The 24,544-nt window shown below is 41.4% G+C and overlaps 3 protein-coding genes across 5 annotated transcripts in view; all 3 read left to right on the forward strand.

Moving 5' to 3' along the window:
* The window catches only part of si:ch73-345f18.3, a 2,439-nt gene extending 761 nt beyond the window's left edge, over positions 1-1,678 (forward strand). Inside the window, exons 3-4 of the mRNA XM_017422297.3 lie at positions 82-303; positions 390-1,678. Coding sequence (XP_017277786.1) covers positions 82-303; positions 390-787 — 620 coding nt within the window. The 3' untranslated portion in view covers positions 788-1,678. The remainder of the gene's footprint in view (positions 1-81; positions 304-389) is intronic.
* Positions 1,679-2,757: 1,079 nt separating this feature from the next.
* Positions 2,758-23,515, forward strand: fam126a (family with sequence similarity 126 member A). Of its 3 annotated transcripts, XM_017425463.3 has the most exons (12): positions 2,758-2,920; positions 10,630-10,711; positions 11,363-11,464; positions 11,704-11,883; positions 12,687-12,767; positions 12,845-12,960; positions 14,433-14,528; positions 15,134-15,250; positions 16,056-16,143; positions 18,474-18,636; positions 19,673-20,004; positions 21,311-21,449. In XM_017425463.3, the coding sequence occupies exons 2-11, from the start codon at positions 10,661-10,663 to the stop codon at positions 19,957-19,959; spliced, it is 1,281 nt and encodes a 426-aa protein (XP_017280952.1). In that variant the 5' UTR covers positions 2,758-2,920; positions 10,630-10,660; the 3' UTR covers positions 19,960-20,004; positions 21,311-21,449. The 3 variants fall into 3 exon arrangements, with proteins under 3 accessions (XP_017280952.1, XP_017280933.1, XP_024863251.1); XM_017425444.3 differs by lacking the exon at positions 19,673-20,004 and having other exon boundaries at positions 21,311-23,515; XM_025007483.2 differs by lacking the exons at positions 2,758-2,920; positions 19,673-20,004 and adding an exon at positions 5,593-5,655 and having other exon boundaries at positions 21,311-23,515.
* Positions 23,516-24,006: 491 nt separating this feature from the next.
* The window catches only part of tomm7 (translocase of outer mitochondrial membrane 7 homolog (yeast)), a 3,873-nt gene continuing 3,335 nt past the window's right edge, over positions 24,007-24,544 (forward strand). Inside the window, exon 1 of the mRNA XM_017420358.3 lies at positions 24,007-24,169. Coding sequence (XP_017275847.1) covers positions 24,067-24,169 — 103 coding nt within the window. The 5' untranslated portion in view covers positions 24,007-24,066. The remainder of the gene's footprint in view (positions 24,170-24,544) is intronic.

A 24,544-nucleotide genomic window follows, 5' to 3' on the forward strand; every position in this document is an offset into this window, starting at 1 on the left:
GGGGGGGGGGGGGGGTGCTTCTCGCTCTCTCAGACCAGGCTGACCAACACTATGGGCCTTTGATCTCATTTCTCTGCCCAGATTCACCGCCTGTGAGGCGGATTGGCAGGCTGGTGATGAGGCGAGTCGATGTGCCAGAGCTCGATCAGAGGTTCGCCGACATGGCGGAGTCCTTCAACAAGCAGCAGGAGCACTACGAGGCCATGGTTGAACACTTCAAATACCTGAAACAGATCTGCAGCGGTGCCAGCAACGATAATCTGACCTTCTCTGACTGTGTGAAGGAGATTCGTGATGAGCAGCGTGAGTGACCAACCTTTTTTTTAATTTCCCAAGCCTCGTGTTTTAGTCCATAACTCTAATTTGTTCCCATCTCTCTTTGCCTTCAGAGGGTACATATCGTGTCTCCTTAAAGATGAAGGGCTATGACTTCTCCCTGGCGGTGGATCCTGTTCGATCTGACGATAAAAATGAGGAGGAACCACTGCCTACGATGCTGCAGTGCGCACAGGACGAAATCAAAGCTCTTTCCGACAGCGCTAAGGCCATCAACTCAAAGCACGCCACACTCCAGCAGCTAATCGAGTGGCTCCTCAGCACCCACAGTCAATTGTCTGATCAAGTGATGGGGGCTGCAGGAACTTACCAGGAGCAAGGGAGGCTGAATGAAAACCTGGAGGAGAACTTTAAGGAAGTGAGGCGAGCGAAGAAGGTATCACAGAAATACAAGAAACAGGCTTCAGACGTTCAAACCGAGGCTGCACAGATCGCTGGAGTTAGTCTGTAATTCAGATCTTAGAATCCTAAATGAATTTGTTTGTTAAAATAGAAAATATTGATGTGTATTTTAGCTTTATACCTGCAACACTGGCACCACCAGTACTAGAAATATCCTGCCTTTGCAGACATTTTACAAATGATTTCATCATTTCACTGCTCTTTGTGGTCGTCTCTTTAAACATATTTCTGTCCTCCTTTGGCTGTTTTCTCTTATTTGACTGTGACTCATCTTTGCTCATTTAAATGTATTTTATTGCTGGGGTCTTTGAAGCTTTTTTATTGTAATTTTATTGTAATTGTTATTTTAATGTTGAAGGTTTTGGTGCTTTGCTACTCATTTTGGTCACTGTCTCAAACTGCACATCTTTTCTAACTGTTTTACCTCTGTTTGCTGTTGTTTTAGATCACTTTGTACTCATTTCTTTGCTTCTTTCCGATGATATTTTGTCCATCACTTGAGATTACTTAGTATTTTATTGTCACTCCAGCTGTATGTAAAAAAAAAAAAAAAAAAAGCCAATTATTTATTTTTTTTACTCTGCCTGTGGGGTAAAAAAAGAGGAAGAAAACAAACATGCAAATACTTTTAAAACCATGAAGTGGATCCGATGTCTGAGTTAAACTATAACATATTAACTACTGGGGTTGCAACAACTGTTTGTCACACACTCTAAGTGCATTCATTAAAAAAGAATAAATCCTTGTTATGTAGTCATAATATATAACAAACATTTTAAAATAATCATGTTAAAAACAAAGCACATTTTACAGACACTTCAGCAGCCTTATTGTGTATTTTTTGACATGCCTTTGTGGTCTTTTTACTTTTTTTCTGACTAATTTAGGCTGTTTTGTGTGTCTGTAAATATATTTCAATAATAAAACCAGGAACCTTGTGGCTCTTTGGTAATCTGTTTTATTAATAAAAACATGTTTTATTAGCAGCAAACACCAGGTGGCGCTGCAGACTCACCATACAAGTTAAACAGTCACTAATCTCTTTTCCTCGCATTTATTACTGTCTGAAAAAATGACCTAAGCTGACAAAGAAAATCTAAATTCCAGCACTAAATAATAAAGGTGTCAGTATCTTGGCTTGTAGACATTTGTTTCTGACAAAAAAAAATCTTGTTACAGTTGTGCTTATAGAAGTATTTTGGAGAAAAACTGCAAAGATAAAGGATTTTATTTTCATTTGCTGAGGAGAAACCTATCTAAACTCAACTGGAGTCTTTGTTTTTCCTTTTGTAATTGTTTCTGCCATGTTATTTTATTGTGACATTCAGGGGAAGCAGATTTGCAGTTAATCCACAAAAGCCCTTTTACATTTATTAATTAAATAAAACTCACAGCTTTCCCATTGTTAGAAAGGCAAACAACCACATGGTCATTTTCATAATTAATTCTGGAAAACCCATTGTTCCCCAGATCCTTGCCAAGTGTAATATTTACTATAAATAGGCAATTTTAGAACAAGTCTGTTTGTTCACAGATTATTTAGCCATTTGAGAGTGGAAAAACAGATGGCAAATCAGAAACAGTCTTCTGAATCAAAATACAGATAAGATGATAGTTTAAAATAAATCAGAAAGAGAAAATATTACACAAAGAAATTACAAGTAAATGTTATTAACTAAGTCGATAATGCCATTTTTCTATATCCTATTGTGATGCAACGCGTAAAATTGTAATCAAACTGGTTATTTTTTATTTTTAAAACGTAAACTTACAATATTCTCCTATTTAGTTATTTACTTTTTTATTGATAATTGATTTCAGCGCATATTTGGAAGATCAATCGCCTGTCAAAGAGCAGTGACTGACAGCGACAACCTAACTGATCATGGAAATTATTAAAGTTCCGCCTAAAGTCCAATTTGATTGAATCATGTACGTTGGGGGCGTGGTTACCGGCGTTGTGCTGCTCTCCGATTGGCTTAGTCACCTGTCACTCAGACAAGTTGAGTCAACCTCGTCTGGCGCTAGTCTGAGTGAGGAAAGTATAATGAAGATGGAAGGAGCTGATGCTGTTGAATTATTAAGGAGATTTACCAAGTAGCGAAGCGACAGCCCTTTATATTTCTCACCGGGAACGAACAAAACAACAGCGACATCTGGAAACCGACAAGATAGCATGCCAGTAAGTGAGCTGTAACTTTCTCAGTTCAGTAGTTTTTTTTTGTTGTCGCAGCGCGGTAGTCGGTTAGCTAGCCGACGAGCTAATCCGAGAGCAGCCGCGGTGACAGCGCGAAGAAGTCGTTCAGCGAGCCGTGACCGGGGAGTCCATGACGGCGGGGGGGATTAATTTCCGACCTCTGGCTCGAGAAATACACAGCCTACAGTGGCTAGGTTTGCTATTATTTTCCACCGGGCGACGAAGTGTGTCGATACGGAGCCACACGACAAGCTTCTGTGCCAGTTGTCAAACCAGTCTGGTCAACAAAAACTGAGAGGTTAGCATTGTTTTAGTCACAAGTATAGTTTCAGCCTTACGAGCTTAACTCTAAATAATAAAGAAGGCAACACAAAAGCCGTCTCGCCTTGGTAGTAGAAATTATCTGGTGTTTAGGAGGCAGACTTTGTACCTGACAGCACCGTGATGGCTGTGTGGGTGTGTTCAGATTTTTCAGGTGTTGTTTTTGTTTGTTTCGTCGTGTTTGCTATAGGAAGTGAAACAGCAGCAGATTAGCATGTTAGGTAATCATGCCCTATTAAGATGGTTGTAACAAGCTGTTCTGTGATGCAGACTGGGGGTTCAGGGGCTTCCTGTATGTGAGGTAAAAGTGCATGTTTCACATTCTGTTGATGGTTCTGTCTGTGGTCCAGTTCAGTGATTGTCCTGTGCTATCCATGTGTGTATCTCTGCCTTTGATATAATGGAGAAAGGTTTTGGCTTGTGGGTTTTTAAGAAGGAGAGGGGGGGATTCCACGCTGAAAGAGCTGCCATTAGGGTGTGTGTGTGTGTGGATAGAAGCATTAAAAGTGGCATCATTGGCTGCTAATGCCTCAGACCTCCTAATGCTTTTTGACAACGAAGCACATAAGGTCAGGGAAGCAGGAAGATCATGCGAGCTGTGCTGTCATCTGGCATCGCAGACAGGCGCCCAGAAGCCAGGGGCTTGGTGAAATAGTCTGCTAATTTAAGCAGTAAAAACCATCCCAGTTTGAGTTGTCTAATTGTGACAAGCTGAGATAAATCGAGGAGGGTGGAAAGTGAGAGTCAAGCATTTACTCGTGGTGGTCTCCTCTGGCACAGTTGCCGCAGGAAGATGGAAAGCTGAAGGGACGAAGATGCATCGCTGGCCTAGAGGCGAAGGAGAGGAGAGCGTAGGCTGCTGTAAGAGGATTCCTCCTTGTCAGATCGCTCTGTGTCCCTTCGCACCAAAACCACTCACAGACACAAGCCAGACACTCTGTTGTCATGTCTGCTTCAGGCATTTCTCCTTCTTACACCGAGGGATAGAAAACACATGCAAAGCTCCCCTTTCTTCCTCGTTGCTTTGAGCTAAAAGCAACCTGCTTTTGGAGAAGAACTCACGGGATTCAAAGGTGGGAGGCGATCCTGCAACAAGGGGTGAACTGCAGGTTGTAACTGTCCAAATAAAGAAGATTACAATGGGCGGACGTGATGTAAACTGCTGAGAGATGTCAAAATGAACGATCGAGTGTTTTTGGGCGGTGTAAACACCTCTTAGCAGGGCGGGAGTCATGAGCAGGTGAGGTTGGGGCATGTCAGGGGTTTTGCCCTTTGTAGACACAGCGACGAGACCTTTGCTTGGATGCCTCACACCTCTGCAGTTTTGTTGCTGAAGACAAATTTTCTGTCACCAGAAAAGCTTGCAAATACGTCTTAGCTAACCTGATCGGGCGACTTTGGGGATTGAGACATGTCAGAAGTGCAATAACAAGTTCATATTTTATAGTTGGCATATTTATCGCCTGCCACTGAAAGGCAAAGGAGGATGAGTGTTTATTTGTCTGTTAACACAATATCTCATCTCTGGATGGATTTTTAATGAAACTTTCAGAAAGTAATCATTGGATGGATTTACAGCTGATTGAAGTTTTTGGAGCCAACCCAATTCAAGATGGCTGCCACAGCCACTTGGCCTTAGAAAGCACACAAATGTCTATAACTCAGTCAGTTTGAAAGTTGTTGAGCTAAAATTTATTGTGGTTGTAGCACCGAGTCATTCACAACACATGATATCCCATGACACTGGGGGAAACAAAAACAAAAACGCACATATTGTTATTTTTAAGATTTGGCCAAAATGGCTACAACTCTCTTAGTCTATGAATGATCTTAGTCTAAAACTCGGGCATGAAAGGTGGCGGGTGATACGCAGTCCTAGAATGAATGTTAGGCCTTTAATTAAAACAAGCTTTTGGTTCGTCTTTTTTCGAGCCCAAGTCAGCTGTGTGTACTTAAATAGTTTATGCTCCAAAACACATAGTTTGCATTTAGTTTGTTGGGTCCATTTTAAAGACATCTCACTGGAATATACTTTCTAAATGTTTAGCATTGTAAAGGTCATTAGGATTACGTGACACTAATCGGTGGTTTATTGCAGCTGTAGCCTGTACCACAGGAAAAGGCAGCTGGGGCAGCTTGGCTGCTCACAAAACAACCCACTTTGTTAGTCTCTCTGCTCATTTTTTTTTCTTCCCTCTATTAAACCGTCATTCTCATTGGTCCTCCAACTTCCTCCAAAAAAAAAAAAAAGAAAAAAAGAAAAAGGGTTCCTAAATAAGTGTGTAGTAGGAAATGAGGTAATCAGCAGGGGAGGGGATGTGATTGTGAGTGGACGGTCTTTTTAATTCATTCTCACTTGGATTTGCTTCAGTTTTCTTCCTGCCAGCTTTCAGAGTCAGGTATGTGTCGCTTTGCTACTTTGCAACAGAGGATGTGTTTTGTTTGTATGCTTTTTTAAAAAATTTTTGGTCATTTCTCATGTCAGGCTGCTTGTAGGTTACCGTGCGCCTCTGGCACATTTGGGCTTGCATGTCCTGACAAACAACAACAACAACAACCGGGATTAGGAAAGTCAAAGGAGACATGCTTGTGTTGAAAGAGGTCTTCAGAAAGAGTTAAAAATAAGCTCATTTAGACGGGCAGCCCAGCGCGTCTTGTGTGTCAGCGTTTAAGACTGCGGCGGCGTAGGTGTAAGTTCAGAGGGAATGAGTTATCAACTTCAGCTCGCACGCAGGAACAGGTTTTGTCAACACAGCATTGAATAAACACACTTCCACACACTCGCTTGTGCAACGCATGACACATTTCCCATCTCAGCATGGCCTGTAGTTGATTTCAGCAGAACTTGGTCTCGGTGGAAAGACACAGAGAGCTGTATTTGGTAACTCCTTAAGCTTATGTAGTTAGAGAGTTGTGTGTGGAAGTATCTTTCTGTGTTTCTCAGAGGCTGGGAGAATGCCAGCCAGCACAGATCGAAACCTAATGAACTCTCAGTTCTTATTTACCCTCTTGTGTCACTCCTCTTGAGTTATTCACTGCTTGAATTGTTATACAGACACCGGCCTTTTTATTAGGTAGGCAAACCTTTAAAATCTTATGTAATAGCCCAGCCATATAACCTTTTTATGAAGCATTTTTAGCTGTAAGTATTTTGTCAAGCTCTTAAAGCTGTATAATGTTATTTTTACTCAAGTTATTTCAATCAGTTGCATTCGATTTGACAAAACAAAGCTGGCTTTTTCTGTCATCTCTTTTTACTTCTTCATTTTACCACCTATCTGTCTATTCAACTATTCGCTCTATTTATCACGCTGCACGGCCCACAGCGTCTTTCCTTTATTCGCCAGGCTTCTATTTATTCGTCGTTTCAACAAATTCTGAAGCCCGATCAGCCCACTTGTCTTTAATGTTGGTTTATTCTTCACTGTGGTTGAGCAGCGCACAAGTAATTCACCAGCTGCTGCATGATTTGTACAAGGGTGCTCTCTTTATATGCACATTGATTTCTCTCGCAATCTATTTGCCAGACAAGGACGGAAGACAAACACGTCCCCAATAATGTAATTATGTGTTCTATGGTACTCGGAAAGTGATTAGCGTTCTATTTTTTTTTTCCAGATGACGTTTTTTGTCTGCCTACAGTGTCAGAGGCCATAAAAATAAGACCTAAATTGCTGTTTGTAATTGAATTAAGACAAGATTATTGCTGTTCTTATGAGATTTTTGTCCCAGTGATGGATTTTTTTTGTTTTGTTTAAGTTATAATTGTTCTCCCAGTATTAGCGGGATTATTGGTATTATTAAAAAAAAAAATTGGCAATACAACTTTTATTTTAGGACAGCGTGACAGTGGTTAGAGTTGTCGCCTCATATAGCAAGAAGGCTGCAGGTTCGAAACCAGCTGAGGGTTTTGTCTGTGTGCAGTTTGCATCTCTAGGTGCTCCGGTTTCCTCCTGCAGACTAAAATAAGCATGTTAGGTTGATTGGTAGCTCTAAATTGGAACTAGGTGTGAGTGAGAGAGAGTGTGAATGGTTGTTTGTCTCTATGTGGACCCGTGATGGACGACCTGTCCAGGACGTACCCTGCCTCTTGCTTAATGATGAGGGAGATGGGCACCAGCTCCCTGGGATCCTGCTAGGAGAAAACGGGTGGATGGAATAGCTCTGTCTTCTAATTAAAACCTTTTAAAAAAATAAAAATCCATAAAGCTTCATGTTGATTGTGACAGCTCTATATGTATTTGTCAACTGAATTACCTTTTGGTTGTTAAGACTGCCATCAGAACACCCAGCAGAGGTTCTGACTCGTCTCAGCATGAAAGTACAGCTGTAATGATTGACATTAAAGATGGTTATGTTCCTTTTAGTGCCTCGGTAGACCTTGAGTGAGGTCATATAGCCTCTTTTCTTCGCTTTAGGAAGGTTCCTGACTGAGTAAAATGACCCTGAAGTGTCTTTAAGTGGCAGTCAAATGACCTAAGTGCCTCCTTTTATTACCTTTAGTACAGGAAACACGTGACCAACCTTGATTAAAGAAAAATAATTCAGTCCTACAATCCGTTGTACCCTCAGCACTCAAATCAGGGCTCTGTTTCATTACAACCTCAGTGAGTGGATTTGTGTGACTGAATGCAGTAACTGTGAGTTGCAAAAGTGATCTCGTTTTCTTCTGTTGCTTTTATTTCCCATTTTTTAATTATCTACCCTGATAATGAAGTATTTTATATGTTGTTATACTAATATACTACATGGCTTCCCTGAAAGAACATAATAAGAAGACACTAGATAAAGCTTAAATGTTTGTTTAAGCTGTTGTAGTTTCATCCCTGCAGCTTATCACTTGGTCATTTTCTGCATTTCCCACACAGGCATTTTCTAAGTCCACAGTTCTTTCCTTTTTTAATGATGTTTTCCATCATTAAAAAGGAATCAACACATTTTTGACTTCTTGCCTTTACAGTGAATATTCAGTGCTTTAGTTTTTCTTGCTTCCCTTCCCCTACAGGTTTTCAAAACCTCTTTAAGTTCAGTAAGTTTGACTCAGCCCAACTGATCAGTTTCCACACACATGTTCAGTTGAGTCCATTTTCAATAATTATCTGTCTTCCTCGGATTTAAATCAGCGTTTTCCTGCCGCCTTGGTAGGAAGCAGTGTAACGTGCGTAGGCAGCACAGCTGCTGATTTTAGATGTCTGTTTCTCGATACACTTGATTCAGATTACGCGCCCCAGACGTCACCCTGAACTAAGTTGATAAGTTAGGAGTCACTCTGTAGGTGGAGAAGTCCTGCTCTTGCTCGACTGACTCATACACAGTTTAATCGCAGGCTTTATTAAAATGCGTACGCTGGCTTTCGTTGGCGACGTCCTCTTTGTTCTCCACATGAGAGTGAAGGAACAGAACAACAGGCTGCCACAAAGGACTAATTTCTCCAAATGGAGGCTATTCGGCTTTATAATTCTTCCTCATTTCATGAGTCACTAGCCCCCCCCCCCACTTCCCCCCCTCTTGTCATTCCTGTCATTGGTACAGTCCATAAATAGACACCTGGCTGCAATGTAGGGTCCAGGCAGCAGCATAACACCAAAAAAAACAACTAATGCGTCAGTCAGAGAAGATGCAAAAAGAGAAATGTTGTCAAAGGATGAGCAAAGGAGAGACAGAAGAAATTAAACAAGCAAGTTATTTTAAAAAACGCACTTTAAAAGGCATTTTTAATGTTATATATATATATATATATATATTCAGTTTTTGGTGTAATCCTTGTCTTAGATTTGCTTTTACGCTAGGCTTGAACTGAGCTGAAATGTTACTAATCTTTAAGAAGAGTGTGTGTGTGTGTGTCTGTCCTGCTCAAGTGAAAGTGGAAAAGTCTCTTTAAAAGATGAAATTATGCAATCTTTGGTCCAGTCCTGAGCACATTTCTTTTCCATGGCAAGCGTTCGCATGGAAGGACATTTTCCTCCCACTGTCTCTCTCGTTCTCTCAGACACGCCAAACATGGACTCAGATTCTGCTTTCAGCAGCTAATTTCGCCTTCTGCTTATCGTTGCGTTGCGCAGACACAACACAGGCGTGCCAGGCTCTCGAGTTAAAAGAAAATCCATCCAAGGCACAAAATCAGTCCTCGTGTCCTCAGGTTTTGCTTTCTTTTAACAAATCTAGTTTGAGAAACTCTAACAAGAGGATTGCATTGTGGAACTGCTGTGGTAATCCTGAAGGACAAAGCCCCAAAACTTTGGTGATTTACTAACTTTTTCTTTTGTGTCACCATGAAGTTGATTTATTTTATGGATTGCAGTTACATTTAAGGTAAACTTGCCCTCCTCAGAATGACTGTCTATATTTTTTTTATTGAATTCTTTGACCTTTCTTATTATTATTATCTCATCAAAATTAAAATTCGTCCTGTGCTTTGCTTTGTGACTTATTACTGTAAACAATATGCACAGATTGACAGTTTTCCAAATGACAACGATTATTATCGACTAATTATTTCAACTTTAAGACTCTTAAAGTTACCCTAAACTCTTGTTTTTAAAACAACCAGGCTGAACAGATGATGACTTATTCTGTCACCTTCTTTAATCTCTTTCCTCTGTTGCTCCTTCTCCTCCATTTTGTTCTTTCTGCTGATGGAACTGAGGGAAAGATGCATCCTATTTGTAACAGAAACTATACGATGGTTTATCACGGAAAGGTGAGAGATGAAAGGATATAAGGAATTATTTAAAAAGAAGCAACACGCAGACGAGCTTTGAAGAGAGAGAGAGAAGATGTTAACATGCAGACACTGTAAGTGTCTTGATGGAGATCATAACTAACAAGGGTTAAAGCAGACACAGAAGGAGCAGAACTGTTTCCTATAAGAAATATAAACCCAAGTAGGGAACTGTCTGTTTAAGACAAGGCGTGAGACTTTCCTTTTTGATAAAACTGTCTCTCTTTATAGACATCCAACCTGTACAGCCTGTTCAACATGTATTTTTTTTCCTCCTCGGTGCTTCAACCCTGCCAGCCAGGGTTCTCTGTGTGGGTGAGATTAGCTTTACAGGCCTAAGTTGAGAGGGTGCTTGCTGCAGAGGTGTTTGTCTGGAGAGGGATGAGAAGCAAACAGGTAGAAAACAAAGAGACGGATGGATGGACTTCTTTAAAGTATCGAAGCCCGGAGTGTGTACTTTCCTGTTCAACACAACCCCGACCCTGTGTTGCTATTTTTGTTAGAATATTTTTATATCTGGAGGACCTGGAAAAAAAAAGGGGGCTCCAAGAAGCTATCTTGTGTGTGTTTGTGTATGTGGGATGAATAAGGTATGAACTATATCTGTGTGTTGATAAAGTGTATTTATGCTGTTTTTATTTGTCTTTCCTAGGTGGAAGTGACACCACTTCAGATGAGGGAACATGTTGGCTATGGACCAAGGAGTGGTGGAGGAATGGCTGTCTGAATTTAAGGTGCTGCTTTATTCTGTAAACCCTGTATGCGCAGGAAAGAACTATGAATCAGCATTTGGCCATGATCTGTATGCAGAACATTCTCTGCTGCTTCTCACTGACAGAATTTATTTCACTCACATAAACAAACACGCTCTCTGAAGTGCTTTGTTCCCAGAAAATTGAGAGCTCCCACTCAAACACGAGCGCTCACTGGTACTTGACTGGCACCAAAGCTGCAGCTTAGTGAGAAATAATAATAATTAAAGGCCTAGCACTTCTGGAAGAAATGCATATTGCCCATCATCTTTTACGCCAGAGTTTTAGGTGCTCAGAGTCTGTGTTGCAGATGCTGACGCGTCAAATTTTAATCTCAGTATCGGTAAATATGACTGAGCTATCGTAATTTTTGTGTTTGTTAATGTTGACTGTTAGTGGTGGTCATCTTGAATCTCAGCAAGCTTTAAATGCTTTCAGAGAACCATTTTTGGAAACATTTTCCCCTCAAATGTCGCAAGAAAGTCTGAAACTACATCAACATGTTTTTGAGAAATGTGACATTACAACAGACTATTAATTATGATGTTAATCAGATATCTTGACTTATTTAGGCTTTCTAGATTTAACGAGAATGTGGCGGAGCAAACGTCAACAATTGTTTGTACTTTTCAGACCCTCCCTGACAGTGCTATCACCACATATGCTGCCTCACTTAAAGACAAAGGTGCTCTGGTACCCGCACTCTACAAGGTCATCCGAGAAAACTACAGCGATGTATGTACACATTTTGACTTATTCAACCCGTTACACTTTGTTCTGTAACTGTTTGGACTAAATTCTTGATTTTAAGAAATTTAAAATCCCCACCCCCTCCAGTCTGAATCACTCACAGCTTGATCATTCAGCTTCAGATTCCTGTATAGTTCAGTTGACATTGTTTATCTGCCCTAACCATGTTATGTTCCTTTTTTTTGTTTTATTTTGTTTTGTTTCTGGCTTTCCGTCCACCCCAGCTGCTGGAGCCCGTGTGTCACCAGTTGTTTGAGTTTTACCGGAGCGGTGTGCCGCAGCTGCAGCGTTTCACGCTACAGTTCCTGCCTGAGCTCCTGTGGAGTCTCCTGTCCGCCAGCACCGCCAGAGACCCCCACACTTCCGGCTGCATCGAAGCACTGCTGCTGGGCATTTACAACCTGGTAGGGGGGAGGATGCAGGCAGTAACAGCCGTTTGTGTGCTTTCGGCGTGTAATTTGTAGCCACAGATTAGCATTTTTATGTCATCATTAGTGGCAAGTTAGTCTAAGTAATATCAATAAAATGTTTTTAGTGTAATTAGTTCTGATACGGGGTATCACTTGAAATAAGTGAACTGTATTATTTGCCTGTAACCATACAGTTCTCAAAGCAGTAGACTGAACTGCTCAGTGTTTTCTGGTTTCTGAAGCACAAGTTTTGAAATATTACTTTGTGTAGTGTCTGTGTTGTTAGACAACTGTCTTCTGAGAGTGACAGGAAATATTGGTTAGACGGAACGGAACTGAAACAAAATTACTTTGCACTTTCTCAGATCATTTTCTCTCAGAGCCACAGTGGGCACCATTAACTAATAAACAGCCTTGAGTTTCATTTTCATCCACTTTCGCTCTAAATGCTCTATCATCCGTCATGCAGCATCTCGTCACTTCCTCTGTGAATATCAGAATAGGTCAGCTGTCACTCTGCAGACCGGCTGGCTCCTAATAATCTGTTTGACATTAACATGCACACAGGGGACACCAAAACCCTGGGGTTTTGTGCATATGCGTTCACAGAGCGTACACACACACACACACACATGGGGAAATGACACCCAAAGGTCTATTCACCAACACCCACACAGAATGCAAGAGGAAATCGGTACATACTTTTTAGATGTTTGGGTCACACAAAGGGGGGAAAAAAAGCTGCTTGTTCTTGCCCACAAACATTTTTTTCCTCTTCCTGTTTTTCTCTCTGACAGGAAATAGTTGATAAAGATGGACAAAGTAAAGTGTTATCGTTCACCGTTCCTTCCCTGTCCAAACCCTCCGTGTACCACGAGGTATGTCCACACGCACGAACCTTCAGCTTGAATTTGCTGACATTTACTTATTTAAAACTCCTCTTTGTCGTTTCCAGCCTTCAGCCATCGGCTCCATAGCTCTTACAGAAGGAGCTTTAGCTAATCACGGTTTGAGCAGGGTCGTGTACAGCGGGCCACACCTCCAGAGAGAAACTTTTACTGCACAGAACAGGTAGGATTGATGAACTCATCTTTTTTCTTTTTTCCCCCCTCACTGAGCGGATACTAACATGACAGTGAGGTTAAAAAAATGGATGGATGCCAGTCTTCACAAAATGCTTTAACCAAAATAGAAACTCACACAAAGGAGGAAAAAAAAGTCTTACGGATTCTTGGGTTTCAACTGAGCAACATTTATTCTACAAATATCCTATTAATATCTTTGCTAGACTGGCTCAGAGACACAGAGACAAGTCATGATGGTTTTAGCTGCTGTCATAACCACTTATTTTTAGAAATTATGCACTTGGCTCAGTGTTTGCCCATGGCAGATGTCTTTTCTTTGTTTTATTTGAAGTTATGTTGCTTTAAGCGTATCTAAAATTATTGTAACTCTTAAAAAAAAAATACCAAAACTCTGGAGGTCATAATGACCTCAGGAATATTTTTTTTACTCTGTTTCAGACCAGCTGGGGTTGTGAAAGCTGGTATTTAATCTGTTGTTTTCAAGAGTTTTTAGGTGACAGAACGAGTTTGGTTGCTTTTAAAACTGTTTAGATATATTTAAATACCAGCCTTGACTATGTAAAATGTCATATGGTTTCTAAAAAATGGATTAAAAGATACTGAAAATTTCTCCTGCATTAATTCAGTTTATTCATATAGCGCCATTTCACAACAAAAGTCAACCTAGGTCACTCTGCAAAATAAAAACAACAAGTCCAAATCATAAATCTAATTCAGATCCAGATTCAAATACAGGTAGTCAATATGTTCCTTTTTACAATACAATCCATTCATACATTAGTTAGTTATTAAAAGTTGTCTAAGAAAGGCAGCAGGTTGCGTCAAATCTTCACTTTGTCACAATCCCTCGTCCTGAGCAAGCACATAGGTGACAGTGGAAAGGAACAACTCTCATTTATCTGGAAGAAACCTCCAGCAGAACCGGTCTCAGGATGGGCTGGCCGTCTGCCTCGACCGGCTGGGGTTTGAAAGGACAGAAAGGGAACGCAAACACCGAAGGATTGGTCCAGTTCTGTAGTAAGACAAACGCAGGTTATTGGAGAGAAGAGTAAAGAGAAGAGTGAGGAAATGTGATCAGTTTGTCCTCCATCAGTCTGAGCCTAAAGCAGCAGGACTAAGGGATAGGTCAAGAAACCCAGGCCAACCGTAACTATAGGATTTATCAAAAAGGAAAGTCTCACGCCTTGTCTTAAAACTAAACAACTCTGTCAGCTTAAGAGTTTTTTAGACAAGTGGAGGAAAAAAAAAAAAAGACAATAGTCCAGCCCAGAAATGATAATAGACCAGTTTTTCTACATTCTTTTGGGACAAGATGTGTCTAATTTTATTAATATTGCGCAAATGGAAGAAAGTGGTCCTGGTAACATTTTAAAACATTAACCTAGAACAGTGGTTTGTCGTTTTGTAATGCACTTGAATGTGATGTGCCGTTTTAACAGTTTGTTTTCTGTTAATAAGATTTGAGGTGCTGACCTTCCTGCTGCTGTGCTACAATGCTGCTCTCAGCTACGTGACCTCCACCTCCCTGCAGTCCCTCTGCCAGCTTAGCTCCAGGTAAAAGATGCATAACATGCACCCTTCACTTTATGATTTAATGCAAACAAACACACGAGTGTACCTTTAGTTTAACATCGTAGTTAATGTGATTTATGGAGACTTTTTCCACATATGTGTGCTCATTTGCAAGCACTTGCTTATCTGATCCTCTTATAGACTTTGCAACCAGTGAGAGCCAAGATACCACTTTTTTGGCATAGGGCTGCCATGTGCACACATCCAGGCTCAGTGTTGTTGGTAATCTGCCAACTGCAGCTGAGCATTGGTCTGATGAGGAGTCATCAGCTTGGATTTCCACTTAAGAGTTTTTTGTGATAGCAGCAACAAAATCTCTCTGCATCAGATATAGAGGTTTTACTTCAGTTTCAATGAATGCCTTTACAACCTGTATGAGAGCTGTTTGGAAATGATGAACCATGCATTGTGTGGGTTTGTGTGTTTTGTGAATGTTTATATTCAACAACTATTTGGTTTCACATCAGCTCTCCACGGGGAAGTAAGCTGTCATAATGAAGCTGTAATCAAGCAGCCCCCGGTGAGGTGGTTTTTATTCTGCTTCCCTGTTTTACTCCTCTTTTGTGTTTATTGGTTTCCCTCCCTAGAGTGTGTATATGTGGTTACCCACGGCAACAGATGCGGCGCTACAAAGGCATCAGCACACGCCTGATGGTTACCTCTGAGTTCTTGGTTCAGCTCATTACGGGGATCCATTACGCCCTGTGAGTGTGCACACATGACCACACAAAGCCAGCGAAACTCACAAATTCAGTTTTGAAGTTCCCAGATTCTTACAATATGTTCAGTACAAGAAAAGCCTCAAACCCCCCCCTCATTCTTCACATGTTTTGCTTCCAAGGAGCCAGACTTTCTTGTAATCTCCTAAAGCAGCCTTGAGCAACCGTTCTCCGGGCTTTCTGAAGGTCCCTTTCTTTACGCGTTGGTTGTTTTCGGTTCTGGTGCTCGATCACTTTAAAAGGAATGTTTTGTTTTCTATTATGTTGAGCCACTTAACACCAACCAATTTTAAAAAAAAAAAATTCAAGCATAAAAAGGCTCCCGAATTCCAGGGATGAACAAATGCCATCTACAAGCAGCAGACAACAAAGAACCCAATTTATCTCGTACCTTTAGGCATTTTGTTACAAGCAGCTTGTGGAAAGGACATATAATTTGTCCTTATTTTTGTAGAAAGAAATGAAGACGAATTCTGGCAGGCATTAAACAATATACTTGCAAGGGGATTTCAAAAGAGCTGTTGGCAATAATAATAAAAAAAGCATGGCTCCTTGGAGAAGTAAAGAAATGACTCAAAACTCTGCACAGCACTTTGTATTTTGGCAGTTCTTTTTTACCGACTGGTAGGATGTCAGTTAAGTAACACAATGACAACAAATGCAGCTGTTTAATTGAACTCTTAAGGTTATAGTCTCTTTATTGTGAAAGCCTAAAAGCACATGTTGGAACCTTGGCATAAATTACCTTGTTTTATGCACTACAGTTCATCTTGTTTCTGCCTTTTTCCAGGTGTAATGGTGAAGTTGAACTGGGCTCCAAAGCATTAGATGACGTTCTGTATCGAGCTCAGCTAGAATTGTTCCCCGAAGCTTTATTGGTGAGTGCATTTTTCTGCTACCATCTCCTGTACCTTTACTGTTTTTAGACCTGTGTGAAGGAGAATGTGTGCGATGATGATGATGCACATTCTGGCCTTTGGTTTTGATTTATGCTCGCCACAGTAAGCTGCATTGTGTTAGTCTCTGTGTGTCAGAGTCTGCGCACAAAGTGTAATCCCTCTAGATTATTTACATGCTTTTCCCTCCGCCCAGCTAAGCTGTAATCCTTGAGGCCTTGGGAGCAGAGGATTGAATCTAGTAAGCTCACAATATTACTACACAAGTAAAGGTGTGCTCCTCTACAGCAATCAAAACACACAACATTTGGATACACATTAATGGGAAGGGTGTTTTAGATGTAGGTTAATGTTTTGGGTTAAGGATAAGCTTTGTGGGCTTGTGCTACAAATGTGAACAACATGTAAGTGTGTGTCTTTTTGTTGCAAGTGGAATACACCAGGTAGCTTTTAGCTCAGCATAACGTGACGACGTGCCGTTCGTGAGACAATTGTGCTGCAACATTACAGACAAAAGGCATGTTGTGATCTGATCCTAACGCCCTTTACCTCATCATGTTCACTAAACTGTTACATGATCATCCCTGCAAACACCTCGTCTGAATTTCCAGCAGGAACAGTTTATTGTGTAAAGAGTTGTGCCCCACAAAGCCTTTTGTTTTTGTGCATTTTATGCCTGTGTGACTGTGTCAGCTGCGATGCAGAACTTGTGGTGGAGTTGTTGCTCAGATATTAATTCAGTCACAACAATAGAACAAAATTCAGATGTAAATTGTAAAAATAATGTGTAAAGCAGAAGTTGGTATTTGACTTTGCCACTTGATGAAACACGGTCCTAATATCAGGAGTAACTTTGTTTGGGTTTAATTACACTTCGGGACAATCTGGCCTTCAGACTCATCAGTGATAATCAGAAAGTGAAAATATTATTTCAGCATATGTGTCGCGTTTGTGCATGCAGCGATTGTCAGTTCCACATACAGAGATTCAGAAAACTTTTCTGCAACTTTCTGCAGCTCCAGCCTTTTCTCAGATTCACTTTGTCCAAAGTGAAAGAAATCCAAACAAATTTGAGTTGGCAGAAATACATGTGGAATGTATGCTGGCTGGTCAGAAAAATGGATGAATATCACGTGATGCTGTCATTTCAAATATATAAAAAGATATTGAAACAAAACTATGTCCAGATGAATACCACAGAGAATTAAGCCGACTTGTTGCCAGAGGAAAAAAGCTGTTTGTTCTGGTTGTTCTTGAGTAGATGAAGTGCTATATCTTCTTTCAGACGTCAGGAGACTAAGCAACACATGAGGGGATCAGTACTTTTCCTCATCTCATGAGGCCCAGGTAGCAGAGTGACTCACTGTTTTGAGCAGATCCATGCAGCTCCTCTGTCTGTTTTTACACCAACCTGCATCCACGGTCTCTGTGGTACAGTTGAAGGGACTTGTGGCTGTCAATAAAGATGTAGAGGGAGCTGAGTTTCTGACATTTCCTCACCACCATTGTCACCTTTTTTATCGTTGAGGTCAGCATTACACCACAGATCCGGAATACTCAGGTTATTCAGTCAAGCTTCTGCTTGTCTGTCTGCACAGAAAGATGTTAAAGTAGCTGGATTAATGAGTAAGGAACGTTATTATGAAGACAGTAGACCCTGGACGGGTAGCAAGTCTGTCATAGGGCCACATAGGGACAAACGAGACAATCATTCACCCTCTCACTCACAACTGGGCTAATTAAGAGTAGCCAGTTAACCTAACATGCATGTTTTTGGTCTGTGGGAGGAAACCAGACAGTTTTTATCTTTGTGCTGAGTGGAACTGTAGTCGTAGGATCCTCCCTTTTTTCGAATGAACAGGTTTTAGTGAGAAGGTTATGATGTAGTGGGATATCTTGAAGTTGTGCTTGAATTTTTGCTTTCCCCCGCCATTTATGTCTCCAAGCACACCACTCCTGTGTAATCACTCCTCATCAGCTCACTGTAAAGTGCCTCTTTAACAGAAAGTTTATAATCTTCCACAGTTTAAGATTGAGCTTGATTGCCAGGTTCAACTTTTAGTTAGTCATATCTGGCGTATGTAAAGAAAATCTTATGCTTGTTTTTCTAGAGCGAGAGTGGCGCTGCGTCTGTGCCTCCTGCTATTTTCAAACATTTTGAAATTGTAGACCAGTCAAGAGACGTGGTTGTAGCTACTAACCTCCCAGTGAAGCGGTGCCGTTTCAGGGTCTCTCTGCAGTCCTTCCGTCAATCTCTGGCGTCATTCAAAATCCTGACGTGTGTGCGGATGTTTACGGCTTCTTCTCTTCAGGTGGGCAACGCCATCAAGTCGTCACTACACAGCGCAGCACTGAAAAGCAACAATAAGGAGGGCGGGCGGAGTATCCAAGTGGAGATCACTCCCACCGCCTCCAGAATCTCCCGCAATGCTGTCACCTCGCTCTCTATACGGGGTCACCGCTGGAAGAGGCACGGTAAGATCCACACACGGGGAAAAAAGGTCTCTGAGAACATGAGAGCAGAAGTCATTGGAAAAAAAGAGGATTCTACATATAAACTAAACATGTTATAAACCAGCCTTTATATATTTTTTTAAAGTGACATTTTGATTCAACAAGTCCACATCAAAGGAGAAAGCACGAAGTTTATCTTTATTTCTCATTCACCCATTTCACTGACAGTCACTGTGTCCATCAAGTTTTGTGGTCATTCTGTCCCTAAAGTTGTAGATAGTTTGCTAACTCACACCATCTACCTCTTTTTTTTTTTAAAATAATCTATATATTGAAAATGTTGTTTTTTTTATGGTGGTGGCTACACACAAATCCCACAGATCTATTTAGTGTTCAGTTAAAGAAGATTCAGCCGGGAACATCAGTGCAGGGTGTTTAAATTATGATTACTTTTTGAATTAGAGCTGCATTAAAAATAATTTATGGATTTTATTTCAGATAATTATATCAGAAACGTGTTACTGGAACTTTTCTCTTCCCATTAAAAGAAATGAAGACAAACTGAGAATTAGGAGAAATCGACTCTCTGTTCCCACAGCGCAGATGCATCATGGAAATTATAGCCTTCAGCCAGTTTAATTAGAGGTTTTATCTTGAGTCTACACCCATGGCTCCTGCTCTTTTAGGCAGGAACTGAGTGAGCAGTTTGCTTATGCATGAACCTTTATGTCGCTCACAAACGATAGAGGGAAAAAAAATCACTTTAAATGTTATTTAATGTGTTAGAATGGGTGGTCCTGCTCATCGTTGCAGTTTGTGTTATTTTCTGTTCAGTATAATTTTTTTAATTTATATTTTTCTGCCATCACATTTATGACTTTTTTTTTGTCTTGTGTTCCTTTGGTTGTGTGTGCCTGTGCACATGACCATCTTCTTGTTTTTGTTTTGTTATTTTTATGTGTCTGTGCATGAAATGCATCCATCTTTGTGTTTGTGTGTCTGTGGTATGTCTACGTCGTGTCCCGCGAACCCCACATGCTCCCCCCTCCCTCACCAGAGAGCCAGGAGGTGAGTGTAGACGGAGATCCGGCGCTCGGGGGCGTGGCCATCCCAGACATCAGTGTGACTGGTGTAAACGGCGATCGGATGGCTAACGGGGACTCCCTGCGGCCACGCCCCGACGGACGCGCCCATCTAGATGGCGACGTGTTGGGTGCCTCCTCTGAAGTCGGAAGCCATGACTCTGGAAGCCGGAGTCAGGAGGTCAGGAGGCAGAAGTCTGTGAGGCGGTTGGTGGAGAACGAGGGTTCTGGGTCGGCCTCCACAGGGAGGAGCCAGTACTAAGGTCCAGCCCCTCCTTCCCCCTGCCCCACTCCCGGGGTATCCTAGGTAACCATGTGTGGAGGCGTGATCTGAAAAGCTGCATGATGACTTTCCTTATAACTTTGGCGCTGGGCTCCAACACCCTGTCTTCGCCTAATTGCACTTACTCCTCTCATCTGTCTATCCATTGTCATTCATTTATTCACTCTCTCCTTTGTGGCTAAAGCTTCCTCATTAAGACCAGCTTCTGAAATTCCCTAAGGCCAAATTAATTATTTAGAAGCTTGCTAAAAAAAATCAAACCAGTAACCTAAAAACAACAAAATCCATACCTAATGTGTGATTGAATCATACACTGAAATTTAAGTGATGTGAGAATACATGTTGATCCTATAGGAAGGGTTTAGGTTCATAAATGAACTTTCTGCTTGAATATTACACAAGTTTTTCTCTGCTCGTTGTATATTGTCCTTAAAAGGTTCATATAATGTGAAATTATTAGACTGAAATGATCTCACAGTAGTTCTTAACATTAACATTGTTGTTAAGGAGTCCTGGGTTTGTACGCCAGAGGTCGTCACAAGGATGGTTTGAACACCTCAACACATTATTCCTGGGTTGCTCCTGGAAACAGGTTATTTGCTTCTGATTGGTAGCTAGGCTAGGAAAGATATGCAGGTCTTGAATTGAATTTAAAATATGAAAACTACGTCTCCTGACCTGATTTTAGCGGGTTAAATCTGCAAGATTTTTATCAAGACCTTCCTATCTGTCTTATTAGCTGTGTTCTGTTGCACTGATAGAATCAGATCCGACGTGTATTTGTGAATAAGCTGGTGGTTGGCGCTTCACAAGGGTCTGGGTGCAAAGATGGCAGGAAAAAAAAGGATTTTCAGTATACAAGCGTGCATCTAGAAAAAAAAAAAAAAAAAGACAAGCAAGTACAAGGTACAAGTTAGTTCTTCGGTTCGTTTTCCGTCACTTTCCTTTTGTGGATTTTCCAAAGCTTATGCTCTTAGACACTATTCCTGCTGTCCTTTGGGACAAAATATTCACTCCTTTACCTCCAAATTACTGTCTGATTTCTAACAGCACTGTTCACCGTCTTATTTGTGCTGGACTGGAACTTACAGTTCCTTGTCAGGTGGCGAGACGTTTCTGTTCCAGTGTAAAGGCGCCACCCGCTGGATAGTAACAGACCTCCTCTGGCATCCAGTCAGTTTCGTCGAAGGAATACAGATGACTTTGATTTATTTAATCAAAATCAAAGCTTAGCTGCAGAGAATTGACTGAATGCCAGATGAGGTTTTAAATCTCCTACTTTGCTTCTGTTTTTCATGCGTTTGCTTGTTCATCTCCATCTGCTTCACAGACGCAGTGGATCTGGGTTCCCCGGACGAGCTGATGGATATTTCAGAGGTGGACGAAGGAGTTTGGCCAGGTGGGCTGGGGCCTGACATGACCCCTCCCACCATCACCATCAGCAACAGCACCACGACATTGAACCTGGGGGCCAAGGCCATGAAGAAGTGTCGGCTCGGCGGGCGCAGCAGCAAGGACAAGGAAGCCGGGCCTCTGATAACAGGCCGGGCTGCAAGTGAGAACACAGAGCTGTCCATCAAGCGGCTTACACTCACTTCCAGCCAGTCGGTGCCCAAGGGGGGCGCTCTCACCAGCCTGACACGCACTGCCAGCGCCGTCTTCTCTCGCTCCTTCGAGCACGTGGCCAGCAGCAACCCCGCTCCCGCCAGCAACCACACGGCCTCCGAGGCAGGCCACTACTCCTGCAGCCTGCAGGAGGAGGGGATGGGGTACCGAAGTCCTGTGCCAAACCACACCCAGCGCTCCCCCAGCATCAGCCTGCATCTCGGCTCTGACCTTTGAACTCTTTGTAACTGTATGAACCCTCATCTCTGATCCTGTGATCCTGTGACCCTGTACCTGTGACCTGGAACTCCAAGCCATGCCAACTGCAGTTGACCACAAACACGTGAAGAAACACTCCGCCTGTTTTCCCTGTGACTCCCATTGTAGGTATCTCTAATTCTCTGTGCTGTAAACCGGCTTGCCGCCCTGCTTCGTTCAAACATCAGAGCGGCTGAGCTCCCTCGGCTCCTCTCCCCCTGCAGAGTCTCATCTCAGCCTCGTAGAGGAAAGATGCGAGAACACCACTTCCAACTTAACTCACAGATGTTACGACAGGACAAAACCGTGGTACCTGTCAGAAAAGAATGCACTTAAAAAGGATCACTAAAAACTGTTTGAGACAAGCGTTTGAAAGTAATTAATCCATTATTTGTGGCCCTGTAAGGCTTCACCATACATCCATCTTTACCTTGCCCTGGTGTGTCTGAAGAAAGGTGTACTGTTAGTGTGAGCATGCTTGTGTGTGTGTGTGTACACAACTGTTTTTAGAAAAAAGGCTGCTGATTGCAACAGTGAACAAGGTGTGATTCTTTTAATTGAAACACGTTTCTACTACTTTTTAAATACTAGTAAATCCATCCCATAGCAATACAAATCTTTTCAGTATTTTCTATTTTTTGGGGTTGATTTGTGGAAGTTCTGTCTTCGTCCGTTGGCGGTTTATAAATATGCTTTGTAAAAGAAAGTTATTTTTACTGAATTACATAAAAAGCAACCATTGAATAATCAACCAGTATAAAAAAAGAATCGGGTCTTACGTTTACAATCACACAGTATTCTCCTCATAACGGAGAAGCAATACTTTCCTTCCTTTTTCGCTCTTCAAGCACCTTTCTTAATTGCCATTTAACAAATGGCAAAAAATTACGATCCAGCTTGTTTTACATAACAAAGATGCTTTACAATTTTGGGACTGATAGGTGTGTGTGATTAGTTAAGTATTGAATTTTGCACATGGGAAAAGAAAATCAGTTGTGTTATCAACTTTGGTATTTTTGTATAAACGAGAGGTTTGACTCTCGCATTGTATTTTTTTTCTAAATGTGCTTTGTTGCTCCATAATTCCCTTCCCAACTTTTGTATGTTTCCACCTAACCATGCAAGTCTAAAACCACGTAAATTAGAAACTTCCTTTCATTCAAAGGACTAAATAATTTGATACTGTGTGTTTTTGATTGAACATTCTCTTGACCCAAAGTGTAATAGAATATTTTTTTTTTTTGGTATTCAGCAAATTGAGGCACATCTGGGGCAACAAGGTACCTTTTACGTGTTTTAGTATACCCACCATTTCAGATGTTTGTTGTACTGAAGTGACGTGTTTCCTGCCTTCCTTCTTGTTCATGACTTTGTCATCGTGTTGCTAGACATGGTGAGAACAAGAAAGGAAAAATAAAAACCATTTGCTACAATTGATATCCTAAATCAAGCATTCATGCTGCTCCACATGACAGCACTTTGTGTATTGTAGCTGTTGAGTGTCTATAGCTTGGTGCGACAATACCAATCATGTTTCTTTTTATGTTGGTTTACAGTGAATGGCTATTGTTGTACATCTTACTGTTAAAATGAACTTTGTTATATTGGCCTTTCTTTGTCTGAAAATAACTCACTGCTATAACTTCTGGGAATAAAGTGTTTCTATATTTCACTTGTGTGCTTGGTAAGGTTTTTTGTCCTCTGTCAGAGCGTTACTACAGAAACCCATTTTAGCCACACTGAAGTTGAAAAGAAAGAGGTACTCTAAGTCATAGATATGAGATATTATCTCAAAATTATGACTAAGTATACCATAATTTTGTCATTTGAGACAGTATCTCAAACATATGACATACATTTTTTAAAACCCTAAGTGGTGGAAATGGCAGAAATATGCCTCACCAAACATCGGCTTGAACAAAGTTGTTTTTTAGGTTAAAAAAATACAATTATATAATCTCCTTTGCCTCAATATAGACTATATGCACATTTAAATAAAGTGGTTGTATAATTACGTCAATTTAACTCGAGTTTGCATGTGTAAATAATGGAATACTTTGAATGTGTCTTGAGATTGTTTTGTTCGTTCTGCGGCCATTTTGTGCATTTCCACGTGTGGCCACCAGGTGGAGGCAGACGGCGAGCCGGCGCGGTAGTCCTCTACGTCACTTCCTTCTTCCTGTCCTTGGGAGCGTCAGGATCCTCGCCCGTCAGGAAAGACACATGGCTAAGCTGAGTAAGGAGACCAAACAGCGGCTGCAGCAGCTGTTCCAGTGCGGCCAGTTTGTCATCCGATGGGGGTTCATTCCTACCGTGCTGTACCTCGGTCAGTATCTGAACACAGAGCAGAAAGACGTCCGGGAGCCGAGGAGCCATGTTTAGCTAATGGCGGCTAACTAGCTAAGCTGCTAGCTTTGACTGAAAACCAATGGACCTGCTCTTTTACACGAAAAGAAAAGGCTGGAGTCTCAATGAAACTGGACATGAATATTACATTGCTGGTGTCTTTAATTGTGTAAAAGGCTTAGTTTTGTTTTATTAGCTGTGCAGAAGCTGTAGTCAGCTTCTACATGTGTTGTACTTACATCATGTAGCACATATACTCCACAACAGGTTTGGTTTTAAGCTGTTCCTCCTGAGGCATGTCTGGAGGAGTAACTCTGCTTCTGTGGTCAGAAGCAGAGTTTGGGGGGGGGGGGGG

The sequence above is a fragment of the Kryptolebias marmoratus genome, linkage group LG5 (genome assembly GCF_001649575.2).
Source record: "Kryptolebias marmoratus isolate JLee-2015 linkage group LG5, ASM164957v2, whole genome shotgun sequence".
Taxonomy (NCBI): domain Eukaryota; kingdom Metazoa; phylum Chordata; class Actinopteri; order Cyprinodontiformes; family Rivulidae; genus Kryptolebias; species Kryptolebias marmoratus.